Consider the following 23,532-nt stretch of genomic DNA (forward strand, 5'->3'; position numbering starts at 1 on the left):
CTATCTCCAATAAACTACCAGAAAACCGGAAGTGGTGCTGTGGCTCAAGTGGTAGAGCGCTCGCCTTGAGCTGAAGAGCTGAGGGACAGCGCCCAGGCCCAGAGTTCAAGCCCCACGGCCGACAAAAAAAAAAAAAAAAGAGGGAGGCTCATGGGAGGCTGGATCCCCCGGGGAGGGGCCGGGCCTGCTTTCTTACTACCATCTTGGGGGAACTCTGATCCTTCGAAGGGTGGTGCCCCAGAGCCCAGGTACCTCCCAAAGGGATGCCTCCTTAAGCAACCCACCTTTCCTGGGGGTCACACCCCTGGCTGTGGGGGGCCACTCCTGAGACGTGGACGCAGTACTTCCCTGTGTGCGATCTCACAAAGCCAGGCCGGGGTCTTCAGGACGCACAGGGCGCCATGGTCCTGCCAGCCCCGCTGCTTGGCATGGTGGAGCCTCATGCAAAGGCCCAGCTTGGGGAAGCAGCGTCCAGGCTGGCGTCCAGCTCCTCACCCGAGCGCTGGCAGCTCCAGTGGGCAGAAGTCACACATCCCTGTGGGACTCACAGCCAGGTCTCCCCTCCCCAGGGAGCTTGGGGGGGGGGGGCTCCGTGATCATCCCTTGCTTCCTGGGGAGCACCTGAGCTACCAACCCCTGTCCATGGTTCCTCTTCCCTTGTTGAGGTGCCAGGAGCTGAGCGAGGACAATAGGCCCAGTATCTGGGGTCCCCCAGTCCCTGCACTGGGCATGTCACTCCGTCCCGACCACTGTCAGGCCTCTGAAGCCTTCAGCTCCCCTGGGGCTTGTCTAGGTACCCACAAATCCCAGGACGGGGATGGGAGCTCCTGCTGCACCCACCTCTCTGGCTCTCCCCAGTCCCAGGTTCCTGCCCAGCCACTGGGCATGCGCGCGCTCCGCCTGCAGGGCCCTGGGGCTGCTTGACCTAGGGCTCCTGCGGTGTAAGGACCTGGACTCAGATAAGCCTGGGTCCCAGGCGACACCTTTCACCCAGGTGTATGGTTCCTAGGCTATACCTTTCCCCTAGGTGCATACTGAGCCTCTTAAAGAGTGGGGCCTGGGGCTGGGAAGGTGGCTCAGTGGTAGAGCGCTTGCCTTGCTCGCATGAGGCCCTGGGTTCAATTCCTCAGCACCACATAAGCAGAAAAGGCCAGAAGTGGTGCTGTGGCTCAAGTAGTAGAGCGCTAGCCTTGAGCTGAAGAGCTGAGGGACAGTGCCCAGGCCCTGAGTTCAGTCTCCACTACTGACCCCCCAGGGACTGGGCCTTGCCTGGCCATCAGTCTGGGGACACTTGGAAGTAAGACTATGCCTTCTCCATCATACTGGGGCCCTGGAAGTCAAAGCGGTGCCTCCTCCCTAGACTGAAGGAAGCTGGGGTGTATGTCTTCCATCACACTGAGTAATGCAGTGGGCAGAGACTTTGTCCTCTCTTAGTCTGGGGCTCCTAAAGAGTTATGTCTCTCCCTTCAGACTTGAGCTCTTAAAATCATAGCGTGCCTCCTCCATCAGACTGGAGGCTTCACAGGGCAAAGTTTTGCCTCCCCACCAGATTGTGAGACTGTTCACATAGGAGTTGGTGCAAGCTCACACCTGTGCCCTCCAACTGTGAGAGGTAGGCGGGGCTATACCTCCAGATCAGGGGGGGTCTGGTTGTGGGACTTGAACTCTGGGCCTGGGCGCTGTCCCTCAGCTCTTCAGCTCAAGGCTAGCGTTCTACCACTTGAGCCACAGCGCCACCTCCGACTTTTTTCTTTTTGCTTATGTGGTGCTGAGGAATCGAACTCAGGACCTCATGCATGCAAGGCAAGCACTCTACCACTGAGCCACCTTCCCAGCCCCAGGAGTTGTATTTTTATTTATTTTGTTGCCAGTCCCAGGGTGCTGTCCCTGACCTTTGCTCAAGGCTAGCACTCTACCACTGGAGCTCCAGCGCCACTTCTGGCTTTTTCTGTTGATGTGGAACTGAGGAATCAAACCCAGGGCTTCATGCATGCTAGGCAAGCACTCTACCACTAAACCATATTCCCAGCCCTGTATTTGTTTTTGATTTTTTTGTTGGTCATAGTGCTTGAACTCTGGGCCTGGGTGCTGTCCCTCAGCTCTTCAGCTAAAGGCTAGTACTTTACCACTTGAGCCACAGCACCACTTCCAGCTTTTTCTGTTTATGTGGTAATGAGGAATCAAACCTAGGGCCTCATGCATGCAAGGCAAGCACTCTACCACTGAGCCACCTTCCCAGCCCCCTGTATTGGTTTTTAATTGTTGGTTTTGTCAGTACTGGGGTTTGAACTCAAGACTCCGTTGTTGCTCAACTGATGCTATACCACTTGAAGCATGCCTCTAGCTCTGCTCTTGTCTTGAACTCAGGGCCTGGGCAATATCCCTGAGCTCTTTCACTCAAGGCTGGTACTCTACCACTTAGGCCACAGTATTACTTCTGGCCTTTTCTGAGTATTAGAAATGAGAGTCTTGTAGTCTTTCTCTGCCCAGGTTGGCTTTGAACCTCCATCCTCAAATACCCTGAGTAGCTAGGATTTAATTTCCTTCTTTTGCTGTGATTTCTTCTTCCTCTTTTTCCTCCTCCTCTTCTTCCTCCTCCTCCTCCTCTTCTTTCTCCTTCTTCCCCAAACTGGGACCCAGGAGCAGGGCACTGGTGGCTCACATCTGAGATCTGAGGATCACGGTTCAAAGCCAGCCCAGGCAGAAAAGTCTGTGAAACTCTTATTTCCACCAGATGTGACACTGTGGCTCAAGAGGTAGAGACCTAGCCTTGAGCTGAAGAACTGAGAGACAGCACCCAGGCCCAGAGTTCAAGCCCCAGGACCAACACACACGCGCACACACACACACACACACACACACACACACACAAGAATGGAGAATGGGACCCAGGGCTTTGCAAATGTTGGGCAGACTGTCCACCTTGAAGCTACACCCCAGCCCCAAATCCCAGCTTTAAAGGGGTGCACTGTAGGGTAATGAATTATACTTGGGAATGCAAGCTTCTCCAGTCAGAGGCAGTAAAACTTCCCATTTACCTGTGTGGGTGGGGCCCTGCCCCTCCCCCACTCAGCTAGACTCCCAGAGGCCCAGGGGGTCCCCACCGCCCAGAATCCCCAAACCATCCCATCTCCGTGCCTTTGTCTCCTCATTGCTCTGCTAAGTGCCTCTCCCCCTCCCTCCCTCCCTCCCTCCTCTCCTGATCAAAAATCCAAAGTCTTCAGAGGTTCTGTTGTGATTCAAGGTCACAGGGCTTTGACAAGGTGGTCGGACCCCCAGCCCCCCCCCAGCCTCCTCCACGGGCCTGCCGCCCCCTCCCATCCTGCTGCTGCTGCCCCTCTCCCCTCCTGGAGGTGGGGGAAGGGGGGCCAGCCCCAGGAGAAGCCAGCTCAAAGGACCCGGAAAGTCAAACGGCGTTTGATTCCGCCTGGGGGTCCCTAATTGCTATTCCGGCCACGGCATGTAATTAGAAGCCCCTTTCAAATATTTATACCGCAGACGCCTGTATTTATCCGACAGGGCTGGGGTTTGATGAGATCTGTCACCCGCTCCTCCACAGCCCGAACTGTCGTGTGGCTGACAGAAAACAAGACAATTACCCCTGCCGTGCTCCCTGGGGGGCCCGGGGACAGCGTCACTGATCTGAGCGAGGGGCCCAAGGACAATGGGGGAAATGGGGTGAGGAGGGAAGATCCAGTTCAACAGGTCTGAATTAGGGGGACACGGCTGGCTGCACAGAAGAGGGTGAGCCAGGACCCCGGCTGCTCAGGGCCTTTGGCCCTTCCTGGCTCCAGGCCTCAGTTTCCCCTTTTAGAAAACAGAGCAAGTAGCGGACAGAAGATGGATAACTGCTGGTTCCATGTGAAGATTCTAGGGGCGCCCCGAGCCAGTCCTTGGCATGGTTGTCCAGACACCTCCTGCCCCCTCTATGCCTGTTTTCCAGTCCCCACAACAAGGAATTGGGGGCGTAACTCCCTTCCTCAGGGAAGGGAATCCTTCCTCAAGGTCTTAACTATTCCAAGTCCTATTTGTCAGCTCAGGAAACAGGCATCCAAATCCTCCCCCCTCCCCCCCACCCCGTTCTCCTGGGGAGGGGATGACTTCCGGCCAGTGCTAGGGGTGGGTGCCCACCCCCTCCTCTCCCATCCCCCCTCACAGCTGCCGCCACTGAAAGGCAGCCAGGCCAGGCCCTCCCTTGGGTCCCCCTCGTCGCCCCCACCCCCACCCCACAAAGGGACAGATGCTGTGGCCACCAGACACGGGATGCCACCCTCCCTGCCCGCCCGCCAGCTGCCCCTGCCCTGCCCACCCCAGTCCGGGCGGGGGGGGGGGGGAGGATACAGAGGGGGGGGAAGAGGGGACGAGAGGGGGTCAGAGCCCTGGGGGGAGGGGGACAGAGGAGGGGAGGGAGAGGGGGGTCAGAGGGGGGGGAAGGAGGGTGCAGAGGAAGAGGGGGGACAGGAGGGGGTCAGAGCCCTGGGGGGAGGAGGACAGTGGGGGGAGATGAGGCCAGAGCGGGGTGGGGCGGGAGCCGCGCTCCCCGGCTGTGCCGCTGTCAATCCGAGTCCGCGTCCCTGACCTTTCCATCAGTCCCCCCCCCCGCCCCGCCCCGCACCCCCAATCTCACCGCGCGGGGCCGGGGACGGAGCCCGCGTCCGTCGCCTCCCCGCATCCCGGGTCCGCAGTCATCGCCCCGCGCGGCCTCGGCGCCTCCCCCCCCCCCCCCGGCCCCCCGGCCCCGCAAGGTCAGGCGCGCGACCCCGCCCCTCCCCCGCTCCCCCCTCCCCCCCTCGGTCCAGCGGCCTCGGCCCCCCCCCGCGACCCCCGCCGGCTGCGGTGCGGGGGGGACGGCGGAGGAGGCGCGGGGTCCTGACATCGCCTCCCGGGGCTGCCGGGCACCGACGGGGCGCCCCCCCCCCCCCCGCCAGCCGCCGCCGCGGAGCGGGGACCGGGACCCGGGCGCGGGAGGATTTTCTCTCCCTTTGTGCGGTGCGGTGGCCGGAGCCGGATCCAGGCCGCCGCCGGGGTGAGGCGGGGGGTCCGGGACGCTGGGGGGACGCGGGGGACGCGGGGCTCCCCCGAGCCGCCGTGGGGCGCAACAAAGGAGGCGCCCGCCGGGGTCGCCGGCCCCGCAGCGCAACTTTGCGCGCCGAGCCGCGGGCGACCCCTCGACGGGGTCGGGGTCGGGGGGGCTCTGTACCCCTGTTTTCCTCCGCGCTTCTCAGGATCTCTGAGACGCGGCCGGGGCGCCCCGAGCTTCCCCCGCGCGCCCCGGGGGCGGGAGCGGCGCGCGATCCCGCCGATGCCTCCGGCCCGGGCCGCGGAGCCGGGGAGCCGCGGAGCCGGGGTGCGGCCGCAGCGATGCGGGGCTGAGGCGGGCTTCCCCCTCCTCTCCTGTCTCCCCCCCCTCCCCTTGCCACCTCTCTCTGCCTTATCCACGCTGAGCCCGGCCAAGGGGCGCACCTGATCACCCTCCTCCTCTCCATCCTCCTCCTCCTCTTCCCCCTCCTCCTTCTCTCCATCCTCCTCCTCCTCTCCATCCTCCTCTTTCTCTTCTCCATCCTCTTTTTCCTCCCCATCTTCTCCATCTTCCTCTTCCTCTCCATCCTCCTCTTCCCCCTTCCTCCTCTCCATCCTCCTCTTCTTCCTCTCCATCCTCCTCTTCTCCACCCTCCTCTTTCTCCTCCTCTCATCCAGCTCTTTCTCATTCCCAACTTCCTCTTCCTCCTCCTCTTCCTCCCTCCTCTTCATCCCCCCCCAGTACCCGACCCCAGAGCAGCGCATGTAGCACCCCTCCCCTCCCCCAGCTCTGACAGTAGCCAAGTTTGGGTGACAGCCGCCCAAATGGCCAAATGGCTCCGGGACTACCTGAGCTTTGGGGGGCGGAGACCCCCTCCGCAGCCGCCGGCCCCCGACTACACGGAGAGCGACATCCTGAGGGCCTACCGCGAGCAGAAGGACCTGGACTTCGAGGACCCCTACGAGGACGCGGACAGCCGCGCCGAGCCAGAGCCCGCGCCCCCGGCCGACCCCAAGTACAACTCCCCCAAGCACCGGCTCATCAAGGTGGAGGCGGCCGACCTGGCCCGGGCCAAGGCGCTGCTGGGCAGCCCCGGAGAGGAGGTGCGTGACTGGGGAGACCCCAGGGTGAGGGTACTGGGTGGGGAGCGCCAGGCTCTGCACCCTGAATCCCTGAATCCAGGGAGCCTCGTGTATGAGGGTGGAGGGGGTGTGGTGCCAAGGGGGGAGGGAGCGGGGACACTTCCTGCTCCTGCATCTGCTGGACCTGGCCTGGCCCCTCCTTCGGGCTTCATTCCTCCTCCAGGCTCTTCTCCCTGAGCTGCTCACAGCCTTAACTCTCCCTTAGCCTGCTTTGCTTGTTGTCGTGGCTCCATTTCACAGACGTACAAACTGAGGCTCGCAGGTGCCACTGACTGACTCTCCCCCTAGGGCCTTAGCACATGGAGATTTGAACTCACACCTGCCTGCAGCCACTGTGCTGGGTTTGCATTTCGTGTTTTTTTTTTTTTTCTTTTGGCCAGGAAAGGGGCTTGGACTCAAGGCTCATCTTTGCTCAGCTTGCTTTGCTTACTTGCCTGATGCTCTGCTATGTGAGCCACGCCTCCAGCCAGGCATTTGGCTGTTTTGTTTTTATGTTTGTGCAGGTACCAAAGGCTTGAACTCAGTGCCTGGGTTGCTGTGTCCCTGAGCTTTTTCCATGCAAAGCTGGTGCTCTGCCACTTGAGTCTCAGCTCCACATTGGGCTTTTTGCCCAGTTATTGGAGATCAAAATCTCACGGACTTTCCTGCCTGGGCTGGCTTCAAACTAGGATCCTCAGGTGGCAAAGGGGAACTGGATAGCCAAGGATTGTGCTCACTAGCTGTGTGACCCAGCCCAAGTCCTTTGCCCTCTCTGTCTTGCATTTCTCATCTGCAAAATAGACATGGGTGTACTAAGTATACCTAAATGAGGTTCTGGCAACTTAAAATAGTAACTGTATGAAAGTAGAGCAGGTGGAGTGTGTGTATGCAGGGGGGGATGGCTCCCGGCTGTGAACATTTGCACACTCTACGGGATAGATTTGCCCCTCCCTCTCCCTTCCTTTCTCTCCCTCTCTCCCCCTACAGAAAGCCCAGAACTGTTCTGAGATGCTAGGCTCAGCTGCCTTTGACCTCTGTCTTTCTTCTCTCATCAGCTGGAAATGGACCCCGAGTACTCAGACCCTTTCGATGCTCAGCCTCACCCCCCACCCCCCGATGATGGGTACATGGAGCCCTATGATGCCCAGAGGGCTGTAAGTGGTAAGAGCAGGGCTGGGGGTAGGGGAGGGGACAAGTTCTTGGTGGAAATGGTAGCTGATGGGTGTCCTGCCCTCTCCCCGCCCCCCAGAACAGCCATGCAGGGCAGTACAACTGTATGACACCCCCTATGAAGAACAGGACCCAGAGCTTGGTGAGGAGCCAGCTCCTGGGCAGAAGCCTCAGCAGAGCCGGCTGCCTGGGGAAGATGAGCGGCCAGCCGATGAATATGACCAGCCCTGGGAATGGAAGAAAGACCACATCTCCAGAGCATTTGCAGGTCTGTCTTTTAGTCTTTTAATCTAGGCAGGCTCTAACCTCTACTTCCTCGTTCTGACCTTGGGGACTGCCCCCCCCTTACCCCGTTTCAGTTATAACCTGAACCCAATGTACATAACACTAGCAGTTTCATTGTTACTCAAGATAGTGCTTGTAAACTGCATGCTAGAAAGTGCTCCCTTATTCTCCTATGCAGGAGCTATTAGAAGGCTAGAGCAGAATGTTTTAGCAGCTGTCAGCCAGGTAGAACTGAGTGAGCTCAGGTGAATCTCAGAACTTGGGTTTAGCTGGTCCAGTGGCTCACACCTGTAATCCTAACTACTCAGGAGGCTGAGATCTGAGGATTCCAGTTCAAAGCCAGTCTGGATACCAAAAAGTCAGAAGTGGATTTGTGCACAAAGGGTAGAGCCAAAAATAAAACCTAAGAGACAATGTCTAGCCCCTGAGTTCAAGCCCCAGTAATGGCACACACATTTTTAAAAAATACGAGAGAGAGAGAGAGAGAGAGAGAGAGAGAGAGAGAGAGAGAGAGAGAGAGAGAGAACAATCTGTTTATTCATTTGTAGAATAAGTAATGATAAAATAGACTTGACAAAAAGGAAAGGAAGAGTTGGAACAGCACAACTTGGCCCCAGAAACTGCAGGACTGGGAGGTAATTGGGGCTCCGTACTTCGTTCTCCCCGGTCTGATGTTTTGAGGGTGTTTCCCAAGTTTGTAATTCCCCAATTTAGGGCAGAACTCCAGAGAGGAATTCAGATCTAGAGGCCCCTAGTGGAGATTCCAATCTGCCCCTCTAGCCACACCCCCGGGCTTCTGATTGGTGCACAGTGTTCGGCCCCGCCCCTGTGATTCCAGTGTGACCACACCCTTTCTGGGATGAGCCTTTCACTCAGCCCGTTCTCTTCTGGGTTCTGATTGGCTGTTACAAACGGACACACCTTCCCGTTGCAATTCCACTGGTGGCTCCCAGCCACGCCCCCTCGAGGTAGGCGGGACCTAACGCGATTCTCTCTCAAACGCCCCTCAACAGTGCAGTTTGACAGTCCCGAGTGGGAAAGGACCCCAGGTTCCGCCAAGGAGCTCCGGAGACCCCCGCCCAGAAGCCCCCAGCCTGCCGAGCGCGTGGATCCGGATCTACCCCTGGAGAAACAGCCGTGAGTGGGGTAACTGGGGGTTGTACCGTAGAGCCCCATAGAACCCCTCGGACCATTGGCAGACTCCATTCATCCTGAATTGGATCTTTTTACTTTATTTCTATTTGGACCAGTCCTGGGACTTGAACTCAGGGCCTAGATGCATTGAGCTTAGCTTTTTTTTTTTTTTTTCCTTAAGGCTTGAGCCAGAACACCACTTCTGATTTTTTTCTGGTTATTGGCGATAAGGGGCTCACAGACTTTTCTGCCCAGGTTGGCTTTGGACCATGATGCTCAGATCATAGCCTCCTGAATAGCTGGGATGACAGGCGCTAGTTAAGGCATTTATCTTTTTGATCCTCAGAGTAGGGGGACCGAGGAAAGCTAGCATTCATTCATGCGTTCACTCATCCATGCATTCATTACTTCTTCAAGGAATCACCTAGCAATAGCTTGCAGTGTTCCAGACTCCAGCTAGGGGCCAAGCTCAACAAATGAGATCACTCTGATAGCGGGCTCCTGGGTCAGATTCCTGCTTTGAGGCTGGTGCTGGTGGCTCACGCCTGTAATCCCAGCTACTCAGGAAGCTGAGATCTGAAGGTCATGGTTCAAAGCCAGCCTGGCAAGAAATTCTATGAGATTTTTTTTTTTTTTGGTCGGTTGTGGGGCCTGAACTCTGGGTCTGGGCACTGTCCCTCAGTTCTTCAGCTCAAGGCGAGTGCTCTACCACTTGAGCCACAGCGCCACTTCCGGCTTTTTCTGCTTATGTGGTGCTGAAGAATCAAGCACTCTACCACTGAGCTACCTTCCCAGCCCTGTAAGACTCTTATTTCCCATTAAAACCCCAAAAAGCTGGAAGTGGAACTGTGGCTAAAGTGGTAGAACACTAGCCTTGAGCAAAAAAAGCTATGGGACAAAAATAAATCAAAAACTATGGCACAAAAATAAATCAAAGTTTACAGTGCGGAATGGCAGTTGTGCCCAGGGAATGGCTGGTGAGCCAAGATTATGGTGGTGCTTGGGATGTGATGCAGAAGGAAAAAGCCCTTGTCTAGTGTGTATGGCCCTGAGTTCCATCCCAGAACCTTAGCCAAAAAAATCAAGTAAAGGAGGTCAAGGCCCAGGTGTGTGCTTGCCCTGAGAGCAGCTGCCCTTCCCTGAAGCTCAGAGCCCCCTTAAGCCTGGGGGCAGCCCCACTCATTCTGCCACATCCCAGGGCCTTCTCTGGTGGCTCTTCCTTTCCCTGGGCTTGGGCAGGCCCTGCCTCTCCCACACCCCTGGCCAGACCCTAGGTGTGCTCCTGAGACTTCTGTCCTCACCCCCAGCTGGTTTCATGGCCCTCTGAGCCGGGCAGAGGCTGAGAACCTTCTGTCCCTCTGCAAGGAAGGCAGCTACCTCGTGCGGCTCAGCGAGACCAGCCCCCAGGACTGTTCCCTGTCCCTCAGGTGAGATCTGGCCTCCCAGCGGACCAGAGGTCCTCCAAAGGACCATAGGAAGGGGGCGTGGCTTCAACAGACATGGGTGGGTCTTCCAGATAAGTGGTGGGGCTTCTTGGCAAATGGGTGGGGACTTGGGGCAGGGGTGGGGCTTCCAAGCGCCTTGGGGATGGGGTTTATAGAGGTGGGGCTTCCATGGTTCCAACTAGGAATGAGCTTTCTCTAGTGGTAGGTATGCAAGAAGACAGTGTAAGCCCCACAGAAGATCCAGGCCCTTGGATGAGAGAGGACCTGGGTGTCCAAGGTCCCTTTTATTTTTCTGAGTGTGGGGGGAGGCCTGAACTCAGGGCTTGGACACTGTCCTTTACCTTTATCATTCAAAGCTAGTACTCTACCGCTTGAGCCACAGCCCCACTTCCAACTTTTTGCTGGTTAATTGAAGGTAAGAATCATGTGGATTTTACTGTCCAGGCGATCCTCAGATCTCAGCCTCGTGAGTAGCTGAGATTTACAAGTTTGAGCCACCAGCACCTGTCTTGAAGCCAGAATCCTGGAATCAGCCCTGCAAGCATTTGAGTTTGGAATCTGGCTCAGTCCTTAATAGTCTAGCCTGATGCTGTGGTGCATGGCTGTAATCCCAGCTACTCAGGAGGTGGCTGAGACTGGGAGGAATGTGAGTACCACTCAGGACTACATCTGGAAAAAGAAAATAAGCACAAAGGAGGGAGTGTGCCTGCTTTGAGTTATAAAGCGTCTGCCTCCCAAGTGCAAGGCCCTGAGTTCAAATCCCAATATGGAAAACAGAAAACTTGTATGGCATAGGGCGACAAGGGGATGGAGAGTTCTGGAACTCAGATCTTCCATGCACAGGGGACAAATTCGCCAGAGTAAGCCTGCCACTGAGGAGGAAGCTAAGGGGCTTCCAGATGCTTCCAGGGAGGAGGAGCTAGAGAGCGTGTGGGGAGTGTGAGGAGCTCAGGGCTCCCCTAACCTCCCCCCCCCTTTCCCACCACACCCCCAGGAGCAGCCAGGGGTTCCTGCATCTGAAGTTCACCCGGACACGAGAGAACCAGGTGGTGCTGGGCCAGCACAGCGGTCCGTTCCCCAGCGTGCCAGAGCTGGTCCTGCACTACAGCTCGCGGCCTCTGCCCGTGCAGGGCGCCGAACACCTGGCCCTGCTCTACCCCGTGGTCACACAGAGCCCCTGACCAGGCGGGGGGGGGGGGGAACCCCAGACCAATTGCAGAGCTGCTCCTCCTGGGGAAGGCATTTTGGGGGTACAGATGGACACACAGATTCCTTCCCCTGAGGGCCCCTAATACATTGCCTGCCCCCCTCTGCTGGGATCCAGGGCCCACACCCCACTGTCTGCCTGCCAATAAATGACTTCTTGTCTTTCTCCCATGTTCTTGCTGAGCTGAGGAGCCAAGGTGACCCCTGACCCCCTGCGGGAGAGGGTGGGCACAATACATCCAACCTGTGTCAGTCCCCTGGGTGGATGGAGACCCAGGCTGGCTTGGAGAGAGATCAAGGCTCTTGAAGGGGTGAAGGGATCCCCACAGCCTTTGTTCAGGGGAACCCTTCTGCGGCTGAGCCTGAGTGTCTCTGTGGGCTAGCCAGAGGCCCGTGTGGAAGCAGATGAAACTCCGTGGCCGTGGAAAGGAGCAGCTGGTAGAAAGACAAGTGGATGGACAGATTGGGGGTGGGGTGTGTGCTCAGGCCAGCCCCGCCCCTCCTGCAGTGATGTCTGATCTGCAGAAAGGACATCTGTCCCCATGGAAACAGGTGTGGAGGAGGGAGCTGGCCCAGCGGGTGTCACTTCAAGGTGATAGGCAGGCAGAGAATGACAGGAAATGCTGACCTCTCCCATGCACCCCCCACCCCCACCCCTGACGTGGAGCAGGGGAGAGGGGGACACTGGGGGCTGGGGGGGGATATCTTCAAGCAATGGGCACTAGCCAGAGGGGTATGGCTGTTCCTTGGACATGACAGCTCCCTACAGATTTTATTTTATGTTTTTGGTCGGTTGTGGGGCTTGAACTCTGGGGCCTGGCCGCTGTCCCTCAGCTTTTCAGCTCAAGGCTAGCACTCTACCACTTGAGCCACAGTGCTACTTCTGGTTTTCTGGTGGTTCACTGGAGATAAGAGTCTCTCGGGGGGCTGGGAAGGTGGCTCAGTGGTAGAGCGCATGCCTTGCATGCCAGAGGCCCTGGGTTCGATTCCTCAGCACCACATAATCAAAAAGAAAAAGCCGGAAGTGGCGCTGTGGCTCAAGTGGTAGAATGCTAGCCTTGAGCTGAAGAGCTGAGAGACAGCGCCCAGGCCCAGAGTTCAGGCCCCATGACCGGACCCAAAAAAAAAAAAAAAAAAAAAAGAGTCTCTCGGACTTTCCTTGCCCGGGTTGGCTTTGAACTGTGATCCTTAAATCTCAGCCTCCTGAGGAGCTAGAATAACATGTGTGAGCCACCGGCGTCTGGCAGGTCCCTATAGATTTAAGAAGGAGTTGTTACAGAGTATGTCCACTGGTCATAGAGGCCAGCTAGGGGCCTAGGAATCTCCCCCCCCTCCCTTGAAAAGACCCCTACAAATGTTCTCAGCACTCTAAAATAGCTGCCAAAGCCTTTCTTGAGTGTCCTGGGGTCTCAGGAAGGGATCATTGTCTTCTCCCCCCACACATTTGAGAGTAGTGACATTCTCCCATAGCTAATGGACATTTGCCAGCTTCAATTCTACTTCTGACTTTAGGGAATGTTCTGCGCCTGGGACTGATGGGGTGGCTGGGCCTGGGGCTGGGTATGAGGCCTAGGAGGGAAGAGAGGCTGAGGCAGAGGTTGCATAGACCATCTAAAGTTTCAGGTCTGTCCTGGGGTGTCTAGCAACTTCTGTGCTGCAGACCAGGCCTCACGCCTCTGGGTGGGGGAGGGGGAGCTCCTGGGGCTGGTAGAAGACATTGGAGAAGGGGGAAGGGGTGGGGATGCAAATCAAGAAGTTGGCTGTGGTGGCACACACCTGTAATCAATGAGGGAATCAGGAGTTCCAGACCAGCCTGGGCTACACCTTAGGGCTGGGAATGTGGCGTAGTAGTAGAGTGCTTGCCTAGCATGCATGAAACCCTGGTTCAATTCCTCGGTACCACATACACAGAAAAAGCCAGAGGTAGTGCTGTGGCTCAACTGGTAGAGTCTAGCCTTGAGCAAAAGAAGTTCAGGGACAGTGCTCAGGCCCTGAGTTCAAAGCCCAGGACTGGCAAAAAAAAAGAAAAAGGAAGTTGGCAGTCATTGAAGAGAGACTGGCATTCCAGTGGCTCCCATCTGTACTCTCAGCTATGCAGGAGGCTGAGATCTGAGGATTGTTTGAAGCTAGCCCTGGTAAAAAAAAGTCCAGGAGAGGGACTGGGAAGGTGGCTCAGTGGTAGACTGCTTGCCTTGCATGCATGAGGCCAGGGAGGCCATGGGGGCCATGGATTCCATTCCTCAGCACCACATAAGCAGAAAAATCCAGAAGTGGCACTGTGCTCAAGTGGTAGAGCACTAGCCTTAAGCAAAAGAAGCTCAGGCACAGTGCCTAGGCCCAGAGTTCAAGCTCTATGACCAGCAAAAAAAAAAGTCCAGGAGATTCTTTTCTTCCAATGAAGCACCAAAAAGAAGCCATAAGTGGCATTGTGACTCAAGTGACAGAGCGCCAGCTGTTTGCAAAAAAAGCTCAAGGACAGTGCCCAGGCCCTGAGTTCAAGCCCCAGTACTGATATATATATATATATAAAGAGGGGGGGTAACAATGCTTGATAGGAAATGTATTCACTAATTCACTCATGTAACTGTAACCCCTCTCTACAGTATCTTTACAATAAAAAATGTACATTAAAAAATCAAAAATATAAAGAAAGAAAGAAATGAGAGGCCAGTCCTCCCTTCCCCACTACTAGGAGCTTCCTGTGTATTTTTGAGAAAAAATGTAGGTTTTTCTGCATGTCTTCTCCCTCTTTGCAGAAGTCTAACACCTGCAGTTCCGGGAGCTGCCACACGGGGCCGCACGCAGACACCCACACCTGCGGTTCGGGGTGCTGTCCTGGTACCTGGGCGGTTGGGCAGAGAGTCCTGGTGGCAGCAAAGGTGGCCCCAGATTCCTGCACCCAGCGCCACCAGGGCCACCACCAGGGCCCCCCATGGCCAGCACCGCCAAGACCCCTAGGGAGATAGAAGATGGTTTGAAGGGGAAAGGCCCTCAGGACCCCTGGCCAGGAAGGGGAAGGGAGCTGGGGGTGGGGGTGGGGAGGGGCTCACCTGAGAAGATGGAGGCCATCACAAGGGAAAAAACAATCTGAGCCTCAGCTGGGCACTGGTGCTCACGCCTGCCATCCGAGGTGCTCAGGAGGCTGAGATCTGAGGGTCACCTTTCAAAACCAGCTGGGGCAGAAAGTCCATGACTTTTTTTTTTTTTTTTTGCCAGTGCTGGGGCTTGAACTCAGGGCCTGGACACTGTCCCTGAGCTTCTTTGGCTCAAGGTTAGCGCTCTACCACTTGAGTCACAGTGCCATTTCTGGATTTTTTTGGTGGTTAACTGGAGAGAAGAGTCTCACGGCCTTTCCTACCCAGACTGGCTTTGAAGTGTGATCCCCAGATCTCAGCCTCCTGAGTAGCTAGGATGACAGGTGCAAGCCACAGCATCCCCGCTCCCAGGAGCCAGCCAAAGACAACAAAGAGCCCCTGGAGTCTGGAGACACACCACCCCCTCACTGGGGACCCTGTGTCTGTGTGTCTGAACCAGGGAAGATTAACTCCACCAGGAGAGGTCTAGTGACTGCCAGGAAACGTGCAGAAAATCTGTGAGAACTGCTGAGCGTTCGAATCCGGGGCTGTACAGTTAGGAGCCCCAGGCCCAAAGCTGCAGGCGCTGTGACTGATGCGGGGCCCCCTGACTCCCCTCCAAAACCTTCCCCACACGCAGGCTCTGCTGAGGCCTGAGATGCCAGCTGCATGGGCCTGGACCCGTGCCCGCCGCTTCTTTTCCCTGGCAGCTGCCATAGCACAGCCTGGCACCTCACTGCCCACCCCAATAGCTGTGCCCCCACCACAGCACGTGGCGGGGGGTGGCAGGCCACACAGCCCAACTGCGCCCTAGAAGCGGCCACGTGCCCTGGCCAGCTGGTCAGTGCTGGACAGGGCCTCCGATGGGGGCTGGGCATATGTGCACAGGGTGGCAGGAGTCAGGCATTGGGGGGCGGGGAGGGGAAGGGGCCTGGCCAGTAAGAGGAGGTCAAGGCGGGGTTCAGCGTGGCCCTCCCTCCTCTGGAAGGTATTGTGGCTGGCTTTGAGATCTCTGTCCAGCTTTGAAAATCTACTGTTCACCATTTTGGCTTCTGGAATGTTCTGCCACTGCTCTGATGAGTTGGAAAGACTTCGGGGTACAGCAGTTCTCAGAATCGGAGAATCTCCCTCTCACCACACCCTCCCCTGCCCCAAACTTTATTTTGGGGGGCTGTTCCACCTTCTTTCCATGATGAAGACCCCAAGCAGCCTTGTAGAGACTCATTTGAGATCCCGTGACATTTTCAGTGCCAGATAGACTGTAAAAATGTTTGATAGGATGTAGAAAGACAGGAAGAGGAGCCAAGTGTCAGTGGCTCACTCCTGTCATCCCAGCTACTCAGGGGGCTGAGATCTGAGGATTGCAGTTCAAAGCCAGCCGGGGCAGGAATGTCCAAGAAACTTTTTTTTTTTTTTTTTCCGGTCATGGGACTTGAACTCTGGGCCTGGGCGCTGTCCCTCAGCTCTTTGGCTCAAGGCTAGCGCTCTACCACTTGAGCCACAGCGCCACTTCCAGTTTTCTGAGTGGTTTATTGGAGATAAGAGTCTTCCAGTCTTTCCTGCCCAGGCTGGCTTTGAACCTCAATCCTCAGATCTCAGCCTCCTGAGTAGCTAGGATGACAGGTGTGAGCCACCATCGCCTGGTCGAGAAACTCTTATCTCCAGTAACCGCTCAGAAAACTGGAAGTGGTGCTCTGGCTCAAGTGGTAGAGCGCTAGCCTTGGGCTGAAGAGCTCAGGGACAGCACCCAGGTCTAGAGTTCAAGACCCAGGGCCAACCAAACCAAACCAAAACAACAAAAGTTAGCATTGCTAACATTCCTGTGGTTTAGCCACCCCTGCAGCCCAGCCAATAAGAGTGTGACAAGACTGGCTTGCTATATGTTAACCAATCATGTAGTTGCTACACTGGAAATACCCTCAGCCTAACTTCCTAACCTATCCAAACCTTGTGGAATGCAGGGTCGGGGCTCTCAACTCTGACCTGCTGCTTTAGTAAGGGTTGTGAGTCCAGACTTGAGCTTGCAATGAAGGACTCTCGTGTGCTTGCATCAGATTGGACTCCTTGGTGGTCTTTGGGGATCCACGATCTGGGCATAACAGGACCCCCAAACCGGAGAGTCTACTGCTGATCGGTGAGTCTCATTGTCTGCTTTCTTTCGTTTTGTTGCTTTGTTTCTGCGGCCCGATATCTGTACCTGTGCAGGTTGGCCTAAGACCTAAGCGGACACCCTGGCGGGCCGTCCATTCGGGGTCTTGGAAGACGTTCCAGACCCTCCTGGAGGGACGTGGAATCCCCTCACTCCCCTGGAATTTCTGGCGGGACGAAGCGGAGGGGTGCAAGGCCGGCGTTCTACTTTCGGTTCTGCCTCCGGTCGATTAGCTGTTTGTCTCTCTGTTGTCAGTTTTGTTTCTGTGTTTGTCGGTTGCTTTTATTTTTGTCACTGGACAGAGGTAAGGATTCGTGAAGCTCCCCTTTACATATAGGAACTCTTAACTTAGGGTTCTTGACTTTCAATCGCAGAATAAGAATTTCTGGACAAGTCACATGGTAAGAAAACTTGGCAGAGCTTTATTAAGTAAGCGAGCAAGGAAACAGACAAAAAAAAAAAAAAAAGCAGACAAACAGAAGGACAGGGGCACACGCTAGCAGAGTGTGGGTGATCTCATAGGGACACAGACACGGACACACACACAGACAAGGAGACACCCAGAAAGACACACAGCTCCTTGGGCTGTTGGGTATTTACAGAGTAAAGGCAGGGGGTCTGGCTTTAAGTTATGCAAAGCTAGGTGCTTTGTCTTTGCTTTAACTACACCTGGTGTTCCAGGTAAGGATGCAGCCTACCATAAAACAGATCTTTATCCTTGAAAGGAGGAGACACCCTGCTATCTGCATTTGGGGGCATCCTGTCAGGCAGTTGTGAATGGTTGGGTGGGAAATGCATCCCTTAGGAAAGAATGCATTCAGTTGCCTCTCTTTGAAGCACAGATAGCATTTCTAAGTTTTTAGATACCATATTTCTTAGTTGCCTACCCCAGGCCTCTGTTTCCATAAGTTATCCTGCTTCATTTCCCCCAAAATGACTTTTGTTCCCTTAATCTTAAGGGAAGTACATGAAGGAATATATCCTGTACTTGCTGTTAAAGAGCCTACCACCGGAGTGTTTGAAAGAGGAACAAAGAGGATGCAGGACTTGGTGCGGCACACGGGACTAAGAGTTAAAGGTGTTTATGAAAAGATAGAGCAGATTGTTAGGGAGTGCAAAGCCTGCCAATTGACAGATGCAGGGCAGAGGCGTCAGGAGCCCGGGAGTCCAGGGAGAGGAGACAGGCCAGGAGCTTACTGGGAGGTCGACTTCACTGAGGTTAAACCCAGGAAGTATGGGTATAAGTATTTGTTAGTTTTTATAGATATCTTTTCAGGATGGAGAGAGGCCTTTCCAACTAAGTGCGAGACTGCACAGGTGGTAGCCAGAAAGATATTAGAAGACATCCCGCCCAGGTATGGCTTTCCAGTAAGGATAGGATCAGACAATGGACCTGCTTTCGTCACCAAGGTAAGCCAGGGACTTGCTTCTGTGCTTGGGGCAGATTGAAAACTACAGTGTGCTTACAGGCCCCAGAGTTCTGGACAGGTAGAGAGGATGAATGGAGACTGGCGGTGACTGGGTGGCCCTTCTTCCCTATGCTCTGTAGAGTCCGCAATTCCCCTTTTATTTATTTTATTTTATTTTTGGGTCCGGTCGTGGGGCCTGAACTCTGGGCCTGGGCGCTGTCCCTCAGCTCTTCAGCTCAAGGCGAGCGCTCTACCACTTGAGCCACAGCGCCACTTTCCAGCTTCTTTTCTTTTTGCTTATGTGGTGCTGAGGAATCGAACCCAGGGCCTCATGCATGCAAGGCAAGTGCTCTACCACTGAGCCACCTTCCCAGCCCCCGTATTTCCCCTTTTAAAATAGGCCTTACTCCATATGAAATAATGTTCGGGACACCACCCCCCATACTCCCTGACTTGTCTGAACGGCTCCTCAAGGACGAGGAAGATGATGATTCTAAACTTTCATTTTTTTTTTTTTTACTTACTACCATCTTTATAAAAATTGAATGTATACACAAACACATCAACAATTACAGAAGTGTCTCCATTGAACTCTGATGAGACAACACAAAAGAACTAACAAATAGCTAAGATGTTGCTGAGCTGAAAGCATTTCCAGTAACGTTTTAATTTTAAAAGGTCCGTGTTTACATATGCCAATGCTTTTGCATCTCATTTCAAATGCATGATAAACTTTCATTTTCTTTACCAGCCTTACAAAGGGTTCATGAAGAAGTATGGCCAAAGTTGAGGGAACTGTACGAAACTGGGCCTCCACCAGTACCCCACCAGTATAGACTGGGAGACTGGGTGTTTGTTAAGCACCACCAGCAGGAGAACTTGGAACCCAGGTGGAAAGGACCATTCAAGGTTATTCTGACAACGCCCACCGCTCTCAAAGTAGACCGAGTGGCCACCTGGATCCACCACACCCACACCAAGCAAGCAGACCCATTCCTGGACTTGATCGAACCCAACTAGGACAGTCAACCGGACCAGAGATAACTCCTTAAAACTGACGCAGCGTCGGGAGCAGAAGAACTGAGCTGTGACCATGTTGTCTTTAACCTTGATGTTTCTGAGCAACGTTTTTATCAACGCTTATGCTGATAGTAATCCCCATTACCCCTATACTTGGACTTGGATTGTTAAAAATCCTGAGACAGGGAAGAGATTAACTCTTATATCCACTCATGGACCCCTACCCCAGTTTCCAGACTTATTTTTTGATTTATGCCAATTAGCTGAAGGGTCGTGGGCCCGCACTAGTTGGACCAAACAAGATTCCTACCCGGAGTGCCGGTGGCGAAACTGGTATGTATGCCCTGGAGAGAAAAGAACAGATAATTGTGGAGGCCCCAGTGACTATTATTGTAAGAAATGGGGGTGCGAGACCAGCACATCCACTTGGTGGAGGGGAAAAGGAGGAGACCTTGTTGGTTTTACTAAAAGTAGCTCACAGAATTCTAAGATCAGAATTCAGTTTACTGAACTAGGGGAAAAGGCTGGAGGATGGGAGTTGGGGAAATCCTGGGGACTTAGGCTATATAGGCCCGGGGGTAACCACGAAGGGATACTTTTGACACTCCAGGTCATTAAGTCCTGGGATTGACCACCGGTGGCAGTGGGACCCAACCTTATTTAAAACCTGTGGTTGGGCCTACTCCTAGGACCATCCTAGTGTCTAGACCAATCCCCTCCACGCCGCCATCTATTGACATTCGGACCAGCCAGCCTTGGTCCCCAAACCCAGGCATCTGCCCCTGCTTACTTACCCCGCCAAGAGAACCCACTTGTAAAGTTAATGCAAAAGTCCTTTTTAGTACTGAACCAGACTCAGCCTAAGAAAACGAGGTCTGGCTGGTTATGTGATGATCTCATGCCCCCCTATTATGAAGGAATTGCAGCTCAGGACAATGTTACCGTATCAAGTGAGGCGCCATCCTGCAGATGGAAATCGAAGGTAGGACTCACAATAACTAAAATAATAGGGACCCAGAGGTGTGCCGGGGAAGTGAGCAAAGAAATGGCCCCCTTGTGCAACTCCATGCAAAAACAGGTGAACAATAGTTACTTGGTCCCCCCAAATGATGCTTGGTGGTCCTGCTCTAAAGCAGGGCTAACCCCCTGTGTGCACACCACTGTTTTACAACAACTTGAAATGCCCACTCCTCAAAGACCACCGGAGACCACCAGAGACTTGGACACTTGAACTGCAAAACGCAAGGTTTATTCAGAACAAACCAAGGCTCAGGTCTAGTCCCGAGGGACGGGAGGAGACCCCAAGCGGGAGGAGACCCCGAGCGACATTCCAGCAGGGTTTATAAAGGCAAAAACTGCAAGGTGACAAAAAGATACATTATCCAAGTGTTCAAACAGAATTACATGTAAATACAAATCTGATTGTCTAGGGGGGAGGGGTAGTTAGGGTCTGATGGTTTCAGTATAAACAACCTCTTTCCGTAATCTGTGCAGGTTCTGGTCAATTTCAACATAATAATACCTCTCGATACAATGACACTTCTCAAAAACATCTTGGCCAGCAGGGCTTAGAACAAAGGCAAAAAGTTGTCTGAGCAAGATAGAGTTACTCTTGTTTTCTCAAACTCAACCATACTTGTGTGTTGATATGCCTGATTCCCACCATAACTTATTATCCAAATTCCGAGTTTCTTGACCATTGGAAAGATGACTGGAAAAAGTCTCGACCTGGGGACAGTTTCGCCCCCCAGAGAAAAAGAGAGCCCATAATGGCCTCTTATTAGGGGTAAGTTTAGGGGGACTCGGGACAGGTGTAGCCTCACTAGTTAGTCAGAAAAATTCCTATAATGATTTAAGGATGGCCATTGATGAGGACATAAAGAGGATAGCAGAATCCATATGATACCTGCAAAAGTCTCTAACCTCTCGGTCAGAAGTAGTACTTCAGAACTGGAGAGGCTTAGACCTCTTATTTATACAAGGAGGACTTTGTGTAGCCCTGAGAGAGGAATGCTGTTTTTATGTAAAACTACTCAGGAATAGTTAAGGATAATATGGCAAAAGTCCGGGAGGGACTAGAAAAGAGGACAAAAAGAATACGAATCCAGACAGGGATGGTTTGAATCCTGGTTTAATTACTCTCCCTGGTTGACAACTTTGCTTTCTGCTTTAATTGGGCCCCTTATGATACTATTGCTTGCTTTAACCATAGGACCCTGCATTATTAACAAGTTGATTGCTTTTGTTAAGGATAGAATAAATGCCGTTCAGTTGATGGTTCTAAGGGCCCAGTATTTGAATTTGGATCCAGAGATGGCAGAATCAGACACATAAGTCAAGATTAACTACAAAATGATTCATTGAAAGGGGGGAATGAAAGAGGAAAAGGATTAATTGCTTGTTTTGCTTATGTACTTGCTTGTTGCTCAGTAAAGTTTGCTTCGTTTCCTGTAAACAAGATATGGGTAACGCCACTGTATGTGGAGTGCTGATATATATTTACACAGAGTGTTGACAAATATTTTGAATAGGGAAACAACAGGAACTGGTATTCACTGATAAAAACCACGAACTTGGGGCTGGGAAGGTGGCTCAGTGGTAGAGCGCTTGCCTTGCATGCATGAGGCCCTGGGTTTGATTCCTCAGCACCACATAAGCAGAAAACTAAAAAGCCAGAAGTGGTGCTGTGGCTCAAGTGGTAGAGCGCTCACCTTGAGCTGAAGAGCTGAGGGACAGCGCCCAGGCCCAGAGTTCAGGCCCCACGACCGGACCCAAATAAATGAACCACGAACTCGATGACTGGACCGGCCTCTAGAACTGCACCAATTCATATGAAACACATCAGCTTCAAACTGTCCAATCCCCAGCTTGCATCACAGCTTTGTTTTTGAGTGTGCCAATTGGGTGTTAGGGTTATGATTTGATGATTTGGGTGTTAGGGTTATTCCGCGTGTATGATGATTTGCTACCCTTATGACATTTCCTGTAACTTGTTTACTGAGTGTTAAAAAAAGTGTGATGAACCAGTGCTCGGAGCCTCTTAGCATCACCCGTTACCGAGTGCGTGGAGGACCAAACTCAAGCTTGCAATAAACGACTCTATGCTGCTTGCATTGATCGTAGTCTCTGGTGGTCTTTTGGGGGTCTCCGGACTCTGGGTACTACATGTTGAGATCAGAAAGGGAAAACGAATCACTTTTTGTAGGTTGGAGTGGACCACCCTGGGGGGGGGTGGTGGTGGCGGGGAATGGGCTGCTGAAGGAACTTTGGACCTCTGGGCTGTGTTCAAAGTAAAAGGAATGGTTTTCATTCCAGGACCACATGGCCATCCCGACCAGATCCCATGTATTTTAGTTTGGCAAGACTTAGTTGGGACCTCCCCCGCCCCTTTTCTGTCTAAAACCTCTCATGCTCCCACAGAGGCAGCTGCCCAAGAAAATTCTTGCAGTCCAGGATCACCCCAGCAGACCGGGGCGAACCGAAACCAAACCCTCTACCCAGTCCTGCAGGGCAGTGCGGAGGAAGAGCTAACTTTTCCCTCCCCCTGATCAGCCAACATTAGCACCAGGAAATGGGGCTCCTTAGCTGCCACCATTGGGGGGGGGGAGTGTAGTGGGGAGGGGCAGGAAAACGTAAAAGGTTATATTGAGGGAAAAGTGCTGATGGGCCAGGACCGCACTGGAGTTGGGATCCCTGAGGGCCAGCCCATATGGCCTTTTAAGCATTTGGGGCTAGGGCAGGGAAAAGGGGAGGCTGGGTGTTGGTTTTAGCCAATGATTGTTACAAGAAATGTGCACCTTCCGTTTAAATTTCCCGCCAAGGTTTTGCTGGTAGGAAAAGGGAATAGAAGAAGGGTGGTGATGGTTCAGCTCAGAAAACAGCAGAAGCAGAGTTACAGGGTTACAGAGTTACAGAGTGGCAGGGTTATGGAGTTACAGAGTGACAATTACAGTTACTAGCTAAAGTAATGAGTTACCAGGGAAGTCTTAGCCACAGCACACTTACATTTATATCTCACATCATTCATTATCCATTTTACACAATCCAAGTGAAATATCGTATTCCATCTTTGCGTCCTCCACCACATCAAGAGGACACTTGGGGCTGTTCCTCCTGCCCCTCAGGGCCCCCCCAGATTTGGCCGTTGTCCTCCCCTTGCGGGCTGCTGGACCTCCTGATTTAACTGGTAACCAACCCCTTCACTACTGGCCCTTGGCCTCGAGTGACCTGTATCACTGGAGAACCCAAAATGCCCGTGTTAGGTTTTTAAAAAGAGGTAGCCGAGTAAGAACCACAGCACGCACGTGGTATTCAGGTAAGGGGTAGTTTTATTCATCATTCCGGCTGGCACCAGACCATATTGGCCATCCATGTGGCTGGGAGAGACCTGGGAAAGAGAGTGTCTGGCCCGGGCTAGGCTTATCTAGGGTAGGGCCTGGAAAAGGTGTGGCAACATCCAATTCAAATGTGACCTCAGCAGATGCAGATGTGACCTCTTC

At 53.7% G+C, this 23,532-nt stretch overlaps 1 protein-coding gene and 1 long non-coding RNA gene across 2 annotated transcripts; both read left to right on the plus strand.

The window, feature by feature from the left end:
• Positions 1-5,218: 5,218 nt before the first annotated feature.
• On the plus strand, positions 5,219-11,519 carry LOC138807614 (SH2 domain-containing adapter protein D). Its single transcript, XM_069993397.1, has 6 exons — positions 5,219-6,123; positions 7,197-7,302; positions 7,391-7,579; positions 8,610-8,733; positions 10,038-10,157; positions 11,170-11,519. Exons 1-6 carry the CDS (start codon positions 5,845-5,847, stop codon positions 11,354-11,356), a joined length of 1,005 nt encoding a protein of 334 aa, XP_069849498.1. The 5' UTR covers positions 5,219-5,844; the 3' UTR covers positions 11,357-11,519.
• Positions 11,520-16,368: 4,849 nt separating this feature from the next.
• Positions 16,369-22,125, plus strand: LOC138807594 (uncharacterized). Its single transcript, XR_011366209.1, has 3 exons — positions 16,369-16,589; positions 17,881-18,014; positions 18,765-22,125. It is a non-coding gene; the product is annotated as an uncharacterized lncRNA (long non-coding RNA).
• Positions 22,126-23,532: the final 1,407 nt, after the last annotated feature.

Source organism: Dipodomys merriami, unplaced genomic scaffold, assembly GCF_024711535.1.
Source record: "Dipodomys merriami isolate MVZ:Mamm:240054 unplaced genomic scaffold, mDipMer1.0.p SCAF_421, whole genome shotgun sequence".
In the NCBI taxonomy this organism is placed as follows: domain Eukaryota; kingdom Metazoa; phylum Chordata; class Mammalia; order Rodentia; family Heteromyidae; genus Dipodomys; species Dipodomys merriami.

Coding starts and splice junctions, on each gene's coding strand:
- LOC138807614 (XM_069993397.1), top strand. CDS start 5,845: ATGGCCAAATGGCTCCGGGACTACCTGAGCTTTGGGGGGCGGAGACCC. Junction 8,734..10,037: donor CTACCCCTGGAGAAACAGCC/GTGAGTGGGGTA, acceptor CCTCACCCCCAG/CTGGTTTCATGGCCCTCTGA. Junction 10,158..11,169: donor GACTGTTCCCTGTCCCTCAG/GTGAGATCTGGC, acceptor CCACACCCCCAG/GAGCAGCCAGGGGTTCCTGC.